Source organism: Camelus dromedarius, chromosome 5 (assembly GCF_036321535.1).
Source record: "Camelus dromedarius isolate mCamDro1 chromosome 5, mCamDro1.pat, whole genome shotgun sequence".
Classification (NCBI taxonomy): Eukaryota; Metazoa; Chordata; class Mammalia; order Artiodactyla; family Camelidae; genus Camelus; species Camelus dromedarius.
In genome coordinates, this window is record NC_087440.1 from 31,361,523 (window position 1) to 31,380,575 (window position 19,053).

The window sequence follows — 19,053 nt, forward strand, 5'->3', positions numbered from 1 at the left end:
AAAAGTTAAAATTGAACAGAAACATGAGGTTAGCTTGCTTTTAGCGAATCCACACAGGTTAGTAGAGACCCTCTTTCTCTTCATACTTTGCTAACCAGGTTTAACAGATGAGCCTAGAATTTGGGCAAGAATCAACCTCAGATAATCAATGCAGAATGCTCAGAATCTACCTCTTTCTTGGAAAGCTAGGTTATCACCTGTGCTGGGCACAACAGTGGCCCCAAGAAGCAGAAGAGTCAGTGTCAGAGGGATCTGATGTGAGGAAGACCTGACTAGTAACTGACTAGCTACTGCTGGCTTTGCAGATGGGAGGGGGCCAGGAGCCAAGGAATGTGGGCAGCCTTCTAGGAGCTACAAAAGGCAAGAGAATGGATTCTCCCCTAGAGCCTCCGGAAAGGAACATGGCACTGCTGACACTTTGATGTTAGTCCAGTGAGACCCATTTCAGCCTTCCGACCTCCAGAACTGTAAAATAAACGTGTGTTCTTTTAAGACACTAAATTGGTGGTAATTTACTATAGCAGCAACAGGAAACCAATACATCACTCAACAGCTTCCTTTTTTACACCCTCCCTGTTCTCCAAGATCCTAGAGATGTCTAGTGGTCATTCTGTCATCTCAGCTAATTATAAATCCTTTCCATTTGTCTGCAAGTAGATGGTTAAAAACATTGAGAGCAATCTCCTCAACTTATTTGGTCTTGTTTTCTTGTTGGCCTAGATCTATTGGCCTGTTGGGATTTTACTGAACCCCCTTTTTTTTTTAATGGTGGTACTGGGGATCAAACCCAGGACCTCATGCATGCTAAGCATGTGCTCTACCACTGAGCTATATACCTCCCCAGGGAGCCCTTCCTTAGGTTAACAATCCTTCTGCAGTTAAAGTGAGAAGAAAAGTCTGTCGCCTCTCCTTTCTCTCCACCATCTATTATCATTGAACTAACTGACCCCAGAGCATCCAGACTTGTCCCCGCCGTTTTCACCCTGAACGTTGCTCTCAGAGCCTTCTGTTGGCCTTAGTCAGCTCTTCAGGTCTTAGTTCATGCTGGGCATTAACCTTCAGGACACTTTCCTTGCAGTTCCGGGCCCCTCCTATATTTATTTAGTCATGGTTATATTACCTCTCATCATCTCCTGTATATGCTGTTTCTAAAAATCTAAGCTCATCAAAAAGCAGTGTGCAGGGGAGGGCGTAGCTCAGTGGTAGAGCCTGTGCTCAGCATGCACAGAGTCCTGGGTTCAGTCCCCAGTACCTCCATTACAAATAACTAAATACATACATAAACCTAATTACCCTCACCCCAAAAAAACAACCAACCAAAAAAAAGTTAAAAAAAAAAAAGCAATATGTTCAATTACATTGTTTTTCCTTCAGATGATTCTCCTCCTGTTCTTCCTAAATAAGGTAAGTTTCAACTATTTTTATCAGAATTTCATTTTGAAGAAGCTCCTAAGTTTTTTTGTCTTTAAATCCCTGGCTGTAAGATTATAATTCTTTGCCCTGAACTTTTCTGCAATCCTCTCGCCTAAAATTTAGAGTACATTTTGGAGGAAACCCAGCATTTTTTTTTTTTCTGGGAGGTACAAACTCTGAGAAGTCACAGTGACTTCCTCACAAAGATTCCACATTTCCCTGGTTATGTAAAATAATAATGATGATGATAATTATTAATATAACAAATCCTTATCCTTTAGAGTTCATATTGAAGCCTTTATGGATTAAGTGGTAGGACATCTTGGATTTGATTTAAATAATGCAGTGGGCTGAGGAAGGGGTGGTTACAGCATAGACAAAACAACGTTGATAATCATTCATGCTGGTGCTTGAACCCTGAGAGTTCATTGTACAATTCACTCTACTTTTGTATGCGTTTGAAATTTTCCATAATAAACCATTTTTTAAAACGCAGAGAGGTCTTGCTTCTAACAGAATGCAACTGATTTTAGCAGAAGATGCTCGGGGAATTGAAGTTTCCGTTGCTACCGTATTTCCCTTTCATATAAATTTTATCATTTTTATGAGGAAAGCAGAATACTTTTTCTTCTGATCTGACTGTGTGCAGTATATGCCAACGATTATATCATTCCTACTTTTTTTGGGGGGGAGGGGTTCTTATTCTCTTGTTCTCTTCACCACGCTTCTTCCCTTAGGATGAGGATCTATTTCCATGCACTTTACTCTGGGAGACCTTCAGGAAAATTCCCTGAGTGGAATCCGAGAGCCCTCAGACAGCACCATGTAGTAATTCTGCCATGATAAGCAGATGGGATGAACAGAGGCCACGGCCTTGGTGCCATCTCTAAGAGGTGGGCCACATATGAATAGTTAGGAAGGAAAAGACCTCTCCCATTTAACACCAAGAAGCAGCTCACCTGCAGGCAGAGAGCTGGAAGCAGTACTGAGCAGTACTGTTCATTACATTTGTTGGGAAAGAAAAGGGGAGGAAAAATTCTTTGAGGTCTCTGTGTCTTGGTGTCCTCAAACTTCCCTTCCTGCTGCAATCAAAAGAATCAAAACGTGACCTTGCCCAGGGGGAGGGAGCAGGCATCCATTATTACAGCAGAGTCTCATATAAGTCCATCTCTCTTTGATATACCACATCCATCTCAGCTCTTCGAGCAAATCCATCACTTTCGAACAAGTTACACTCTTTCACTGTCATATTCCAATGGCAGATGAACTTGTTTCCTCCTTGCAATAAAATTAAAAAGCAAATGTGTTTATTAGCCTCACTGAATGTTTCTGAGTCCAAAAGCATCATTCCGAGTCTTCTATCCTATCTTCTCCAAATGCATCACTGAGCAACTTTTCCACCTTTATTCTTCTTTCTCTAGAATATCTCATAGTCCAAAATACCCAGATTTATACTTTCATCTTTGCATTTTTCTCTTTTTCTCTAAAATTCCAGTTTAAAGCCTTTTTAAATGCACCTCTCCCAATCTCTATGAACTCTGCTCCCTCCCTCTCCAGAGTCTATCCCTCTGTTATCTTAGCATTGCCAGTCCAGTACTCAGTCCTGTGTTCTCTTTTCTCTCTCACATAGACAGCCTCGAATGACAAAGAGGTGAAGATTCCACCTGCCACTCTGTTTGCTATCTGGAACTTCAAAGTCGCCAGTGACACATCTCATGTGTCTTCAGACTGGTGGCGTCATTCAGCCCCCAGCAGTCAGAAGGATACTAGTCCCTGGGCTTGACTGGTGTGACGGAGCTCTTCGTCACACGCTGCTCAAGAAAAACCACAGGTCTCTGCATTAGGCTGTACTACGTATAGTCAGCGTCACACTGCTGGGGAGCAGCCCAGCCTGTACCTGGTACGCGCAGGCCTGCGAGGACCCAGATGTCTCCAGGATGCTCTACTGAGGCTGTTTCCTCAGAAGGATTGGATTTAAGCTCGCCCCAAAAAACCCACAGATCTGATGCCTAAAGCCAGACATTTCAAGTTTTTCCTCTTTTCCTCAACTGCTTGTTCTGTATTGTGTTGTCGAACGCTGGTTGAAAAATCACTCAAAAATCACTTTCTTCTTAGCTTCCTTGATATTTTAGTTCTTCCATCCTTCCTAGGTGCTATTATGTCTCAGATAGCAGATGTCCTCAAATGCTTTTCCCTTTTTTGGGCTACCGAACCATTTCGCTTACTCAGGCATCATGGGTGAGGGCATCTGGCGAGAAGACATATCAAGCACAAACCCTGGGTCACTGGATTCGATTCCTCCCACTCTGCCTCCTGGAACTCAGTCAGCACTTTAGTCGCCGTGGCTCTGTGCCGGGGCGCAAGCAATTTGTCCAGGGAGGCACTCATATTAAACCACTCCATCGGCTCCCGTCTCAAAGCCAGTGAGTCCTTGTTAACTGGATCCTTACTGGTTTGCTCAGCCAGGACCAGTTCAGGTTCTCAGAAAAGGGACCCCAAGCCCAAGTGAGCATCAGGATGGCCAGAAGAGTGTGGACCTACAGCTTTGGGGCTCCACCCCAAGTTCTGATGCAAGACATCTGAGACGACGGGAACTCCCAGGGGAGGCTGGTGATCTGCCTGCCTGGGGCGCGCTACCTTAGGTGGGCACTAAACAAAATGATCATGTACAGAATGACTGAGATCAGAACGAGTCCAAACCCTCTAATTCAGCTCGACAGTGGCTTCTCTTGACAAGCTGTAACAAAGTCCACTGCTCAGGCCCCACCTAGCCAATGAAGTCAAACTCTGGGGTGGAGCCCAGGCATCTGCATGGTTTTAAAGCCCCCTGGGTAACTCTAAAGCACAGTGACCACTGAGAACCTCTCTTCCCAAGGTTCCCAGCAGTTTTGCTCAGCAGTAACTTTCTGCTTCCTCACTTCTTGTTCTCCAAGCCAATTCCCATTCTTTTACCCAGTAGTTCAGATTTATTTGGTTGGGGGAACAGGGAGGAAGAGGAAGGAGCCATGAGTATTTTTTTAAACCCCCTAGACAACATTGTAAATCAACTACACTTCAATTAAAAAAATAAAAAATAAGGGAGGGTGGATATAGCTCAGTGGTAGAGCCCGTGACTAGCATGTACGAGGTCCTGGGATCAATCCCCAGTGCCTCCATTAAAAAATACCTAAATAAACAAAAATAAATAAACTTAATTACCTCCCCCCCCAAATTAAATTTAATTTAAAAATAAAATAAAATAAACAAAATAAACAAACAAAAAAATCCTAGGTAATTCCAAAGTTCAGCCAAGGTTGGGACCTACTGTCCCCAGCTCTTTCCCCAACCTCCTCTAGCCTGTCCCCTTAGCCTTTTCTGAGACAGAGAGAAAGAGAACAGAGAAAGGAAGAGATCAAGGGTGAACCCCTGAAGAGCCGTGGGGACCAGGCCAGCACAGAGCTCCACCTCCCTCCTTGGTGGTGAAGAGTTTGCTGCAAAGTTCACATTGACCCCATACCAGAAAGAACCCAAGGCTCTGACCCCAGCCTATCTGTTGCTGTGAATGTGGAACAACTTAAAATAGCTCTTGGGAAAACCGCTCCAGGAGAGGTTATTCACTTCCAAGTAGAAAGTTCAAAGGGCAAAAGGCAGTTGGGGGCCCAGCACCTGGCTGTTCCACTTCATTAGCCCCAAGCACATGATGTCAGTCATTCTGGTACCAGAAGAAGCAGCATGAGGACAGTGGCCAAAGCTCCCAGAGAGCCGAAGTCCCCTGGAGTCCACGAGCAGCTCAAGCAGATGCGGGATGAGGGGTCTGCCCTCCCCTCTGCCCAGGCCCCACGGCGGCCCTGAGCGCCCACCGCCTCCCTGAGCGCCAAGAGCACGCACTGCCCTTCTCAGCCAAGATGAATCTGGAACTGCGGGTATTCATTCCTCTAACAGTCATTCACTAAAACACCCACTACACACAAGTCATGAGGGTCAAGCACCAGGGACACCAAGACTGCCTGATCCCTAAAGAGCAGTCTGTTCACGGGGCCGCCCGCACGTGTGCTGCTGGCCGACTGGTACACAGGTGGACTGAACACATAGGAGATAAAACGTCCCATTAACAAAAGGCAAAAATCTAGACCAAATATCTAGACTAGGGCAATGGTGGGTGAGTGTAGACAAGGCAGGAGCAGAAACATCCAAAGCTGCTAACAACGGGCCAAAGCATGTTGGCTCCCAAGACAGGGCAGTCGGGTGGAGCTGGGCTTCTGGACCCTGAGCCCTGATTACACCAAAAGTGCCACCTTCGCCTCTCAGCGCCCCCTTCTGATCTCTGAGCGACTGTAAAATTAAAACTGCTTTTAATCATCCAAAGACAGAATACTGAAAGTAAAGTTTTTAGAAATTAATAAGATGCGTGTAACTGTGAAAGAAATTTGCAGCAGTAGACACCGTTTCTGCCTGACCATTCCGTTAGGTCACTGACATTCTTACCTACATCATCTAATTTAATTGGACAGAGTAGGTTCATTATCTTTATCTTCCAGTTGAGAAAACTGAGGCCACTCAGCCAATGGGCAACTCCAAAGCTGGCACATGTTCTACCACACCACGTGCCCCGTGTTTACACGCAAGGATGTGGGCCTGGGAGTGGGACTGTCTCCCCATGGGGTAACGGGACTTCTGGCTGCAGAGAACTGGACTGAAGCAGTCCTCAAAGGACTCTGAGAAGCCAGAATAATCAGCCTTCAGAGGGGCCATCTGCACACCCCTCTGGTTGGGAAAAGTAACCATTTACAGCATCCTGGACAGGACAGCAAGATTCCTTCAGAACTCAGAATTCACCCATTCACCCATTCATCCATCCATCAAGCATGTACTGAGTACCCACTGTGTTCCAGACTCTGTGCAGACTCTGTGATGAAGACCCGGTCCCCAGCCTTCCCAGAAAAGCAAACATGAACCATTACAAGAAGAGGTGCTATGAAAGTCAGCTTTCATAGAGAGAGGCAGCCCTCCTTGGGGACAGTGAAGGGGGTGCAGGTGGGCACCAGGACCACTGTTACCCGCACTGAGTGCATGACGTCTACTACTGGGGTTGGAGGCAGGGAGGCAGAACTTCCGGCAGAGAGGGCAACATGTGATCACCCTGACAACAAAACGATCAGTAAGTGAAGTCACCCACGTGTACAAAAAACTTACTTAAGCAATAATTGGTAAATGATTTCAAGGTCTATCAGCAAACCTAGCCTATCTAGAGCTGTAGTTCATCAGCAGGTCTAGAGGAAGATTGTGCCTGTCAAGGGACTGGAAGCCACCCTGACAGAAGCAAAAGCCTTACTGGCTCTCCCAAAATCATCACTGTTTGAACAGAAAAGGATCAAAGCATGGCAGAAAGATAGATCATGCCTCTATGAGGTAAAGCCCCATTCTACAGATGAGGAGACTGAGGCTAATAAATGTAACCTGCCTGATTCCGTGCTCTTAACCACCATGCACCGCTGCTTCTCAAAGGGATGAGGGTGTTCCCTGCACTGTTCAAAGGAGAGAAATGCAGACTCCAGGCACCAAGCATTCTGACCATGGAGAGACCTTATTGTAGGGTAAGGGCATCTCATCCAACTTTTCCAGAAATATACCCCAAACCAACCTACGGTGGGCTTAAGTCTTTCCCATAAACTCCCTCAGCCTTGGTCCCTTCCTCTGATTACCGCCCTCCTTGCCTCCAGAGTCCACCTTCTGGGAAGCACATCTACACTCCCTCCCCCGCCCTCGGTCTCCACGATGCAATCTGATGTCTGCTCCATCACGCCACTGGAAAGACCGCCAGCAATCCCTTTGACCTCCTTCTTGCCAATTCCAGCGACATTCCATTCTTTATCTTACTTACAAGCTCCTCCAAGAAAGGCTACTTTTGAGTGTAAGCCCTCCTCCCTTGGGTGCACGGCCCTTCCTCTGAACAGTTTACAGATCTGTCTCTCCCATCAACAGTGAGCTATGTGAGGGGAGACACTGGGTTCACAGTCACCCTTGTATCCCCAGGGCTTAACCCAGAACTAGACAGAGAGTACATACTCAATAAATCTTGTGAGATGAACAGATAGATCTCTCTTTGCAATCTGACTCCACCCTCACTGTCCTGAAATTTCCCTCTGCAAAGTCACCAGTGACTTTCATGTTGATAAACCCAATTGACTCCACTCAGTCCTTACTGAGTTTGATCTCTTAACAGACTGGACACTGTTGGCCACTGACTCCTCAAATTGCTCTCTTCTACTCGCCATCTCACCATTTCCCTCATATCTCTCTAAATGCTGCTTCTCCATTTTTTTTTTTTTTTTTTTTGCAGAATACCTAACCCTCAATGTTGGTATTTTTCAGAATGTTATCTTAAGCCATTTTCTCTTTCCTTGCTACATCCTATACTAAGACCATCTGATCTGCTACTGTGATTTCAACTACTGCCTATATACCAGTGATTCCCAAAAGTGTGTTACCAGCCCAGCTGTCACGATTGCAGATACATATGAATATCCAACCAGCTACTGGACATCACCAGGCACAAAGTAATCCCATCAATTTCCTGCAAACCCGCTGCTCCTCCAGTGTTCCCCCTATACATGAATGGCATCACCATCCACCCAGTTACCCAAGCCAGACGCCCAGTCTGAGTATCTTATCACTAACAATCTCTATCCATATCTAATCAGTGTCCACGTCTTAACCAGTCTCCTCATCCCCAAAACATGACTCCGGTCCAAGCCACCATCATCTCTCACCAGGATCATGGCAACAGCTTCCTAACTGGTCTCCCTGCTTTCAGTCCTGCAAACTGAAGCCATAGTAATCTTTCTAAAAATCACAAATTCTAAAATCTAAATCACAAACACCACTCCCCTACTTTAAAAACCTGAAGAGTTTTTTCAATGCCTTCAGAGAAGACTACCAAACTCCTTAATATGGCTTGTGCCACAGACTGTATCTTCCAAAGAAGTCTCGACAATATCTCCCATCCCACGTGCTTTTCATACAATGTGACTTTAACACCCTGCCCATCAAAAGATAGGGTCTGTGCCTCTTCTCTTGAAACTGGATGGTCTTTTGTGAACGTTTCTACCTATATAGCATGGCAGGAGAGACACCATATGACTTCAGAGGCTATAAAAGGCATTGCAGCTTCCCCTTTGGTTGCTAGGATACTCATTTTTTAAGAGACTGAAACAATCCCTTTATTTTATTTGGAATTTTGGGGGGGGGTAGTAATTAGGTTTGTTTGTTTGTTTGTTTGTTTGTTTATTTAAATAGAGGTAGTGGGGATTGAACCCAGGACCCCGTGCATGCTAGGCACATGATCTACCACTGAGCCATACCCTCCCCACTGGGAGACTCAGTCCCATTGCTCTGAGGCTGCCATTCCATGAGGAAGCTCAACATAGTCCATGCGGAGAGACCACATGGAACAGCCCTGGCACAACATGAAGAGAGAGATGCCCAGCTAGTCCCCATCTTCTCCAGTGTCCCCCGTTCCGGCTCCTGCCACCATCCGACTAACCACATAAGACCCTGAGCCAGAACTGCCCCACTGAGCCCTTCCCAAATTCCTGAGCCACAGAAACCGTGAAAGGATAAAATGACTGTTAGAAGCCAGCAAGTTCTGTGTGATCTGTGACACAGCAGTAATAACTGAACAGTTTACAAAGCCCTGAACAACCTAGCCTACGACCTCCATCTACCCGTGCCGGCCAGCTCTCTACATCTCCTACCTGAAACTCAGTATGTAGCCCACCCTGAACTCCCTTCAGTGTCTCAAAGAAGGGTCCCTTCTTTCTTGTCTCCAAGTTTTTGTCCGTTTGTTATTGCTGCCCGAGATGCTCCTCTTCCCTCTTCACTCTTGGTTAATTCTTCTTCTTCATTCAGGTATCAGCTTAAACTTCCTTATGGGGAGTTTCTAAACCCCTAGGCTAGTTCAGGTTTCCTCCTGCGGCTCCCTGTGCCTCACAAATCACAATGCTCATCATAATCCATTGTAATTTTGTGTTGAGTTGTCTCTCCCACCCCTTCCCCCGCGCACACACACACACACAGGTACACACACACACCCTGAGAGCTCCATAAAGACAATGACCAGTGCTGGGAAACTGGCAAGTGCTTCATGAGCACTGAATGCTCAGTCTCAGCCCCATCTCTTTCCTGAGCTCCAAAAGGGCACATCCACCTACCATCCTACAAATAAACTTCAAATTCAACATGATTCTATCCTCCCCCTCCCTGTATGATGCCACCACCTATTGGTGGCCCAAATCAGAAACCTTACCTCTTCATTCAAGGAATATTTATCGAGTGCCTCTCTTCGTTCCCTCGCTGGGTGTAATGTGGACCATAAGACAGGCTCAGCCCCTGTGGCACAGAGCTCACAGGCTGGTGGATGCTTTCCCCGTCACTCGCCTCTCTTACACGGGCCATCCCAGTAAGAGTTATTGGTCGGCCGATTATACCTTCTAAATGGCTCTCCCATCTATCCTGTCCACCCCCACCTACCACTGCCCTAGTTCAGACTTCCATGACTTTCTGCCTAGATGGCCACAGGAGCTTCCTAACCCATGTCTCTGCCTCCAGCCTGGCTCCTATGTCCCACCCCAGCCACGCAGCTCCCCTGCTTCAAATCCTGCAAGGGTTCCTTAAATACTTTAGGATAAACTCTAAACCCTCTAGGAAGGTTTGCCTTTAGTTCTAACCCCGTGACCCCTCACACCCCACAATCCCCCGTGCACACCGCACACCGTCACACTTTTTTCTCACCTTTATGCCTTTACACTGCCTTCCCCTGTGCCTAGAGTGTCCTTGCCCCTTCTTCTACAGATATTTACTGAGTACCTAGCAGACGCCAGCCACTGTTCTAGGTGCCAGAGACTCAGCCGTGAGCAAAACAAAGTCCTTACTCATGTGATGTTTATACTCTAGAGGGAAAGATAAACATAATCAAGTAAATATTTAATGCCGGGGGGAGAGTATAGCTCAGTGGGAGAGCGCATACTTAACATGCACAAGATTCTGGGTTCAATCTCCAGTACCACCATTTAAAAAATTTGTTTTAATTATTTTAAAAAATACATTTAATGTCAGATGGTGAGGATTTTATAGAGAAAAACAAAACAGTATGGGAGACTGAGAGTGACTGGTTTGGGTAGAACAGGTCTCTGGCAAGGCAGTATTTGTGCAAAGACATGAATGGAATGAGGGAAAAAACTCTGAGGGCATCTGGGGAAAGAGCCTTCCTGGCAGAAGGAACAATAAGTTCAAAACCCCTGAAGCAGGAACATGCCAGGCAAATTGGAAGAAAAACAAGAAGGCCAGGAGCTGGAGCAGAGAGAGTGAGGGCGGGAGGTCTGAGATGAGTCAGAGTGTCAGATGGCGAGGTAAGCTTCCCCCACCCCTGACTCCTTTTCATCCTTCAGTGCTGAGTGCAGACATCATCTCCTGAATAAGCCCCTCCACCCTCTCCCAGCAGGGACCACATGCAATGTTTACTTGACTATTTTTGCCCATCTCCTCCACCACACCGTGAGTTCCCTGCAGGGAAGGGCTCTACCTTTCAGCTCCATATTTTACAGAATCCACCACTTTCAATAATTTTTTTCTCAAATAGTCAAAACTTTCTTCCTTTGTTCTGGTTCCATGATCTGCAAGCAATTCCCTGACTACTAGATGGGTTTCCCAGTGACTAGGATACTAGGAAGGGGTGCCTTGATAGCGAACACATGCCTTCTGGTCATTAGAAATTATACACACATGCTCACATTGTACATTAATAGACTGACATCTTCATGTACCCATCAGCCTCTCTCTGGTGTGAGTGTGACTCAGTTGGATGGGACGATGACCAACTCTGGGTCACGATGACCCTAGAAACGGCATGTGAGCAGCCCAGCAGAAGCCACAGATGCCCCCTCTACATCATCACTCAGCCCACTTTCCCTATTCAGACAGCGACCCCATCACCCCCAACCTTGAATCCTTAGCATCACCTCTGACAGCTCCTATGCCCTCCACATCCACATCCTCAAAATTCCACCTTTGTTATAACTATATCTTTATCCATCCCTTCATCTCCCTTCCAAAGGCACTGCCTGCAATGCAGGCCATCACCACCCTTCAGGTTTCAACTCCCTGACCTGGTCTCCCTATCTTCTATCTATAACTCTTTCCAAAAACATTATCTACAAGGCTGGAGTTCTTCAAAACAAATCTGATTCCACATCTCCACTTCAAGTCAATAGCTTCTTATAATGAAAAAGAACCCCCCAAAAACACCCATATATACGCATGTATATTTATAACTGAATCACTTCGCTAGACACCTGAAACTAACATTGTAAATTGACTAGACATCAATAAAAAATAAGAATTTTTTTTAAGTCAATATCTTCTGCCTGCTTTCAAGATAAAGTCTAACCTGTTTAGGCACCACAGAACCACTCCTGGAGGTGGCCCTGGGCTACGTTTCCAGTCTCTACTATCTCACCCCTATCCTACCCACATTCTGGCCATACCAACCACCTGGAATTCTTTGACCGGTTTTGCAGCCCGCACCTTTTCACATGTAGTTCCCTCTGTGAGAAGTGTCTGAGGAGACAGCTATGTCTCTATTCAAAATTCAGTCCAGACATCACGGTCTCTGTGGCATCTGCCTAAGTGCTCCTCTCCCCAAGAAGAAAGTCGTCTCGCTTGCCCCTGGAATGTCTCTTTCTTGGCTGCTTGTAAGGCTCTTCCTCTCCCTACTTCTTGGTTTTCTCCTGAATGGTTCCGGTTAGATAAATGCAATATTACTGCGTAGGTACCACCTGGACAGAATGTCCTCATAGGTCTTAGTTTATAAGTACACAGAACTCGGCCTGGATGCTCATTACACAAGAGCTGAAGGAAAAAACTCATGAATCATATGTCCCTAAATTCTTATTTACAATCTTGGTTGCCCTTCTGATCCTTCTTCCCATCTCTAATGTCCCTCTGAAGATTATTAGAGATAGACAAAGTCCTATAAGCAACCAAGAGAGAGCAATTGTAAACATAATAATCACCGATACCTTACACTTGAGTCATGATTTATGGTTTTCACTGAATCTCATCTCATCCTCACAGTAGTCTAGAAGTAGAGTCACTACAGCTTACCTATGGTACCCAGCTGTCGACCCAGCCTCAGACACAAGTCTAGTACACTTTTTACTCTACCAGGGTTGTCTCAAATGCATGCCACAAATCCAGGCACAAAACTATCTTTTATTAACCAGGGAGCTCTGCAGACTAACCATAACTGTGGCCACTTTGCTTGTATTCTTAGGACGGTGCACAAGTGTGTGTATGTGCACTTGGGTGTACAAGAGATGAGTGTGCCTCTGTTCCCAAATTAAATGCAGCAAACTAAAAAGACTGACAAAGGCAGGCACAAAAGCTGTCAGAGATGACACAGATCAAAATGAAGAAAGAATGTAACCTTTCTTGAGGAACTGAAGTCAGGCCAGCACTCCGAGGCCACTGAGGAATCAAACACTCATCCCCATCCCAGTGGCCTGGAAGGGCCTCAGTCATACAAGATTTGACATGTGCCATGGTGACCCTGAGTCAACAAAAAAAAAAAAAATGTCAAGTTATGAGGGCAAGCTGATATATCACTGGTTTTAAAGAGATTTCAACAAAGATGGTTAAAATAGAATTCTGGTGCTTAAAGGGATGCAGCCATCTTGGAAATTTTACTCAGATGGAATACTTCTTACTCTACACGAGATATGTAACTCTATACCCACATTTGAAGGGACCATAAGACCAAGAGATCCTAAAATCAGTTTCATCAGTAATCCAGCCTACCAGATCGTCTAGAAATGATGCCAGAGAAATTACAGATTGTATTTAAGACCTCAAGGAGGGGAGCTCAGAGGTAGAGTGCATGCTTAACACGCACGAGGTCATGGTTTCAATCCCCGGTGCCATCACTGAAAGAAAAAAAAAAAAAAAAAGAACTCAAGAGAAAATCCTCTTCTTTCAACATAGGGCAGTGCCTCCCTGACCGTTGCCACAAGGCCAACAGCCTCACACAGAGAAGAGTCTGAACCCACAGCAGGGCACACAAGGCACAGGAGGACCCCACAGAGGACAGCCGGCTCTCTGCACAACAGTCAAAACTGGGGGTCTGGAGAGGAAGCTGAGAGTAAAATGGGGCAGTGGAGAAACTGAAAGGAAAGCACACATGAAACTGACTGAGAGGGTTGATCCAGCAGGCCATTGTACCTGGTACAAAATGCCTGGTACAAAAGGCCTGCTGCCGCTGCCCCTGAAACTGACAGGATCTCTGAGCTTTTCTGCAGCTGGAGGTGGGAGGGGTCTTCAAGGTCCCAAGGGTTCCCAAGCTGGGAGGGCACTTTTCCAGAACAGAGGCAGCTGAGGGACGGGGCCGTAGAGGATCAGCCTCTCGGTACCTTCCAGGTGGCTTTGCTGAATGTACAGGTTTAAATCATATTTTCTTTATGAGATGGAGAAAAGGCCAAAGTAGATTGAATTCACAGTTTGAAGAATCCAGCCCACCGAAAAACCCATGCAAATACAATAGGATATTCGCTGAGTGTTATTTGCAAGACTGAAAACAGGAGCGTTACTGTAAGACTGAAAAACTGGAACCAGCCTAAATGACCACTAACAGAGGACTGATTAGTTAAATAAATAATACATCCTTAAAATTAACACAGCATAACATAAAGCCTTTTTGTTTTTTAAGTAGATCTATAACTAGAAAAGAACATCAGTGATCAATTCTGGGGAAAATGCAAACTATAGAATTACATGTGTATTAGGGTCCCATTTTTGTAAAACACAGAACAAAAACTACATCTCTTGAAGGAAGAAGAAAGAGTCAGGAAGGGTGGAGACTGCTAATGATATTTACCACGGGAAACTTGGGGGAAAGAATTTTAACACTTTGACGCCATTCGAATTTTCACACATAGCATACATTAATGTACAACAACAACAAAGTTTGTCAGAGGCATTCCTTTCCGTCTCTTTCTTACTGGCTGACTGGACTCATATTCCGGACTCACACCCGAGCGCCACCCTACCCCTCCTGCCCCAGCCTCACTTACAGATACAGGCAGCCGCCAGCAGGCGGCCGGCAGCGTAGGGGGCGAAGCAGCTCGGGAAGAAGGGCTGCACCATGTAGTTGGCAAAGGTGATGGCAATGACGGCCTGGCTGGTGGGCTCGATGATGAGAAGGGAGGTCCAGAGCCGGATGAAGGCAAGGAGTCCCCCGAAGGCCTCGAGGATGTAGGCGTAGCTCGCCCCAGATTTCTTAATTGTGGTGCCCAGTTCCGCATAACAGAGAGCCCCGAAGACGGAGAAGAGGCCCCCGACAGCCCAGATGACCAGGGAGAGGCCGAAGGACGCGCTGTATATGAGCACACCTTTGGGGGAGACAAAGATGCCCGAGCCTATCATGTTCCCCACAATCAGGCACACGCCATTCAGCAGCGAGATCTCCTTCTTCAGCTTTACCTGCTCAGGCCTGGGGCTGGCCTCATCCCCCAAAGGCGAGGCCTCCCTCCTTTGCTGGGAGGCAACTTCATACTTAGCGCCGTTGACCATGGCAGAGGAGGAGAAGAAAGCCTTCACCAGCTTCCTGGCATTGCCCTCTGAGGAAGAAAGATGAAGACAAACAGCTGGTGGGCAATTACAGAGAACTCTCCCCAATAGGGGCGAGGATGGGCGATCCACTCCCACCCACCAACCATTTCAGAGACCTCTCTCATCTCCCACCCACCATGAACCTCTTCTCTATCTGGCCCATCAAAACCACCGTGGCTTGAATTTTTAAGGGAAGTCACTTGTTCCCCAGAAAGCACCTGTTCCTCATCTTCAGGCTGGTTGCTGCCCACCTGGTTTACAAAACAGAAAGCTAAACCCTGGTTCTGTCTGAGTCTGCTGTGACAAGAGACAGAAAGGAGGGCAGTTGGGCAGTTCCCAGGTGTAACCATAATGATGTGAGCCTGTGTGTTTCAGCCTTCCCCCAGCAGAGTCTGTTTTCCCTCCAATTGCAGTCTCCATTGATGAGATGCAACCTTGGGAACCAACCTTGCAAGCAGCGGGTTCTCCTCACAACTCTTTTCCCCAGAGGACCCTCACTCTGGCAAACCTAAAGGCTTCAGAGATCTCTTGCTGGCAACTCACAACCATCCCTCCCCAGCCCAGGGAGCATCCCTTAACAACCCTTGGCTGAACACTTCAGCCCCAGCAAAGCCCAAGGAGCCAGGCCTCACCCGGAAAGAAGACAGGCCCTTCTCTTTCCCTGCTTTTCCTTTCCCAGATACCTTTCCCAGCCCCTAGTATTGTAGGCCTCCGGCCATCAAATCTCTGCAGAGTTGCATCACCCCAAAAAAGTATGAATGAGAGAACATTTGGTGATCCAAATGTACAGCCCAACCTAGAGATGACTGGAGGCAGCTGATGACCACTCCGGACCCCAGAGTTGCTGCTGGAGAGACAGCACCAAAGCCGAGGCAAGGAAGCTGCTGAGGCGGGGTGGCTGATGCTGGGCATGGCAGAGCAGGAGACAGCGGGGAGGAAGGCGGGCCAGGCCTGGAGGTGCTAGGGCTAGAGCACTCAGAAAGGAAGCGATCAAACACTGAAGGGCAGGGCAGCCCAGGGAAAGCAGGCAAGATGAGTGGGGCTGAAGGAGAGGGTGGGAGGCACACTCACTCCCTGGCCCCAGGTGGAAGCAGGTCCCCACGGCAGCGGCCACACAGAGACGGGGGGCAGCCTCCAGGAACTGTGGTCTGACCGCTCCAGCGGCTTTTCAGCCAGCAGTAAAAGGAAAGACCAGGCAAATGCTTATGGATTTAAGTCTAACCAAGAAGTCAAGAAGGGCGGAGGGAGGGAGGGAGGGAGGGGGTGAGGGGTGTTAGGCAATTGTCTGGGTCCAAGGTTCACTCGCCCTTCACATCTGCAAGGGGAAGGCTAGGAGCTCTTGGCTCAGCACTTTCCATGATAAGAAGGCGCTCTCTCAGGAATCTCCTTTGTCAGCTCAGCTACAGGACCGGGCCCCAGGGAAGGGACTGACGGTCAGCTGGGTGCAGTTTCTGTAGCCCTTGGGGAAGCTGTCCTGGAGCAAATTAGCTGAGGACAGGGCTGCGGCTGAGAAAGACTACAGTCCTCTCTCTCTGTCCTCCAGGTCCCACCTTAGCCCCACTTCTCTCTCACCCCAAACAAGTAAGGCAGGAAGGTTGCACATTGAGACACAAAGGCTTGTTCACACACAAACATTAGAGGAAGTGTAAGTACAGTCCTACAACTCGTGATCGTGATCGGCATCCTAAAAGAACCCTGCACACTTCCCCCCCATGGAGCGAGGGGTGAACGCCTGAAACTTGCGCCATTACCCCAAGGCTGAGCCTCAGGCTACTCCCAAGGAAACAAGATCAAGAAATGAGACGCAAACCTCTGGGCGTATCCTCGCCCCACTCATATGCCTTTTCATCCTTCAGAAAATATATCAGGATCTTTGGGGTCAGCATAAACTCCTATAAACACCTTCCCCAAAGTTTATCCCCCAAGTTTATTCTAATTTCCTATAAATATGATGAAATAGGATTTCACTGAGCTATACTGGACAGGCCCAGACAGAGGAAGTTAAGCATTTTGGGGAAATCATGCTGTTTTTAGAGTCTACTAAAATCTGGTATTCTGGGTCTCTTTTACCAATAGAAATCTTACTCATTCTGAAATCCAACTGTCCCTTCTCAGGCCCTTTCAAACCCTCTTTGGTTATTCAGCTACCAGAGAATGAAGATCTAAAAAGCCCCAGGGGGCCTTATCTCTGCCTGATAACCTCCCATTCTAGTCCCTTAAATACTTTTTTTTTTAAACCCAAGGAAATGATCCTGGTGTAATTTATTAGCCTTCCCAGAGATCATGCTTCTCCCAAACCACCCTCACAACTACATCTGAAATCCATCCAGAGGAGACTCTCCTTTTCTCCCAGCTCCCCCTTAAAAGTTCCTTTATTAATAATAGCTGTCATTTATTGAGCACTTACCTGGGTCAGACACACTGCCCAGAACCTACATGCCTTATCTCATGTGATCCCCCCAGGAGCCCCTCAAGGCAGACACTAAGTCACCTGCCAGGATGCCAAAGCAGCAAGGGAGGCAGGCAGGCTAGCCAACAAAGCCCAAGCCCCGTGCTCTCTCTCCATCCCCCCCACCTCCTCCGACCTGCCCAGTCTCTAGCCCTCCTCTTAGGCAAGAAAGCACGTCAGCCCACTCCCTAATGAATTACCTGGGGGGAGGATGTGATTAGATTAAAAGAAAGCCTCTTCCTCAGCGTGAAGTCTAAGCTAAAGGCTCCAGCAAAGCCCGTCAATCTCCTTCCTGGCTGCTCCTCCCCCTTCTCATCCCTTTGCAGGGATGAGAGTCGACTGCAAGTCCTCTTGGCAGAGCTGCTATGGCTAGGGCGCCCACTTCTAAAGCAAACAAAAACATGGAAACACAGGAAACACATCATCACGCCAGACCTTTTAAGACCAAATTCCTTGGCACCAAGGGTGGGCATGTGTCTTAATGAGATGTACGGGAAAGGAGAGAAGGAGGGACAAAGGAAAGGTACACTGTGAGGGGAAGTGGGGAGAGGTGTGGGCAAGGCTTAGTTCCTGGCCCGTGGTATCTGAAAGGTGAAATCCTCCTCGTGGAATCTTGAGACAGAAACCCACTGGGGGTGAAACCCACACTCCAGCAAACAGCGCACCCTAGCGGTCCCACCGGGAAGTGCTAGATGACTGGAATCCCCTGCCTAGCCTACTCTTCAGTAGGCCCACTAAACTGGACAGAGGAGGCTGTTCTTCAGAGAAAAGATGCCCCCTCCTTCCCTAGTCACTGCCTAGAGCCAGTTCCGTGCACAGGAAGGCACTGTCCTTGGCGGTTCACAGTCCTCCCCGAGACCCCAGCCCTCAGGGTATTGCCTCTACCATTCAGGCAGCCTGGGACCAGCAGGACCTCTGCTGAAGTGCTCTCCCACCCTAGGCTGGACAAGAGAATCTTGTAGAGTGTGGAACCCCAGGTGATAACAGCGTTCCTGATGCACAGAGCCCCATCTCCTCCCTCTCTGAGGTGCATTCATCTCTGAGGACCTAGGGGAGATTACAGGACAACATACCCATCCTACAGGAGAAGCTTCAGATTCAGGGGCTCAGGGAACACAGTTAGCGGGGCGCTAGCACGCAGCACCTAGTACAGCAGCAAGTGGCGCCGCCCCTCGCCCTGGCCCCACTTGTGAATGGCAACACCAAAACACACTTCCTCCAGGAACCAGCGTATCGTTCACGGTCTTGGTTCCTCAGCCAAGCTCAGGGAGCTAAGTGTGAGAGGACAGTTTTTCCCCATGTCCTGCCTTCCTAGCTCTACCTGGGCTGTGCTGCCTCCTCTAATGACAAAAACAGAAAACAGACACACTCTGCTACCACTAGATCCCCCATCTCCCCAAGCTGGAAGCTCTGCTCCTCCCTCCCCAGCCCTCCATTTGTTTTTCTATATTCCACTGTAGCTACAACAGTCCTTTTTTAAAAATAAAGAGGAGGTGGGGGGGGTACTAGAAAGAAATTGTTTACTTCTGTGGCCAGGGCTTCCATTAACGTAG

General features: G+C 47.5%; 1 protein-coding gene across 3 annotated transcripts in view; it reads right to left on the minus strand.

The window, feature by feature from the left end:
- Window positions 1-19,053, minus strand: part of SLC7A7 (solute carrier family 7 member 7) — a 31,428-nt gene that overhangs the window by 9,945 nt on the left and 2,430 nt on the right. Inside the window, exons 3-4 of one of the 3 annotated variants that reach the window (XM_031452714.2) lie at window positions 17,701-17,884; window positions 14,514-15,059 (exon numbers count right to left, since the gene is read on the minus strand). In XM_031452714.2, the coding sequence (XP_031308574.2) occupies window positions 14,514-15,012 (499 nt within the window). In that variant the 5' untranslated portion in view covers window positions 15,013-15,059; window positions 17,701-17,884. Of the gene's footprint in view, window positions 1-14,513; window positions 15,060-16,122; window positions 16,252-17,700; window positions 17,885-19,053 lie in introns of those variants that run through there. The other 2 variants (XM_031452715.2, XM_031452713.2) reach the window with 2 other exon arrangements.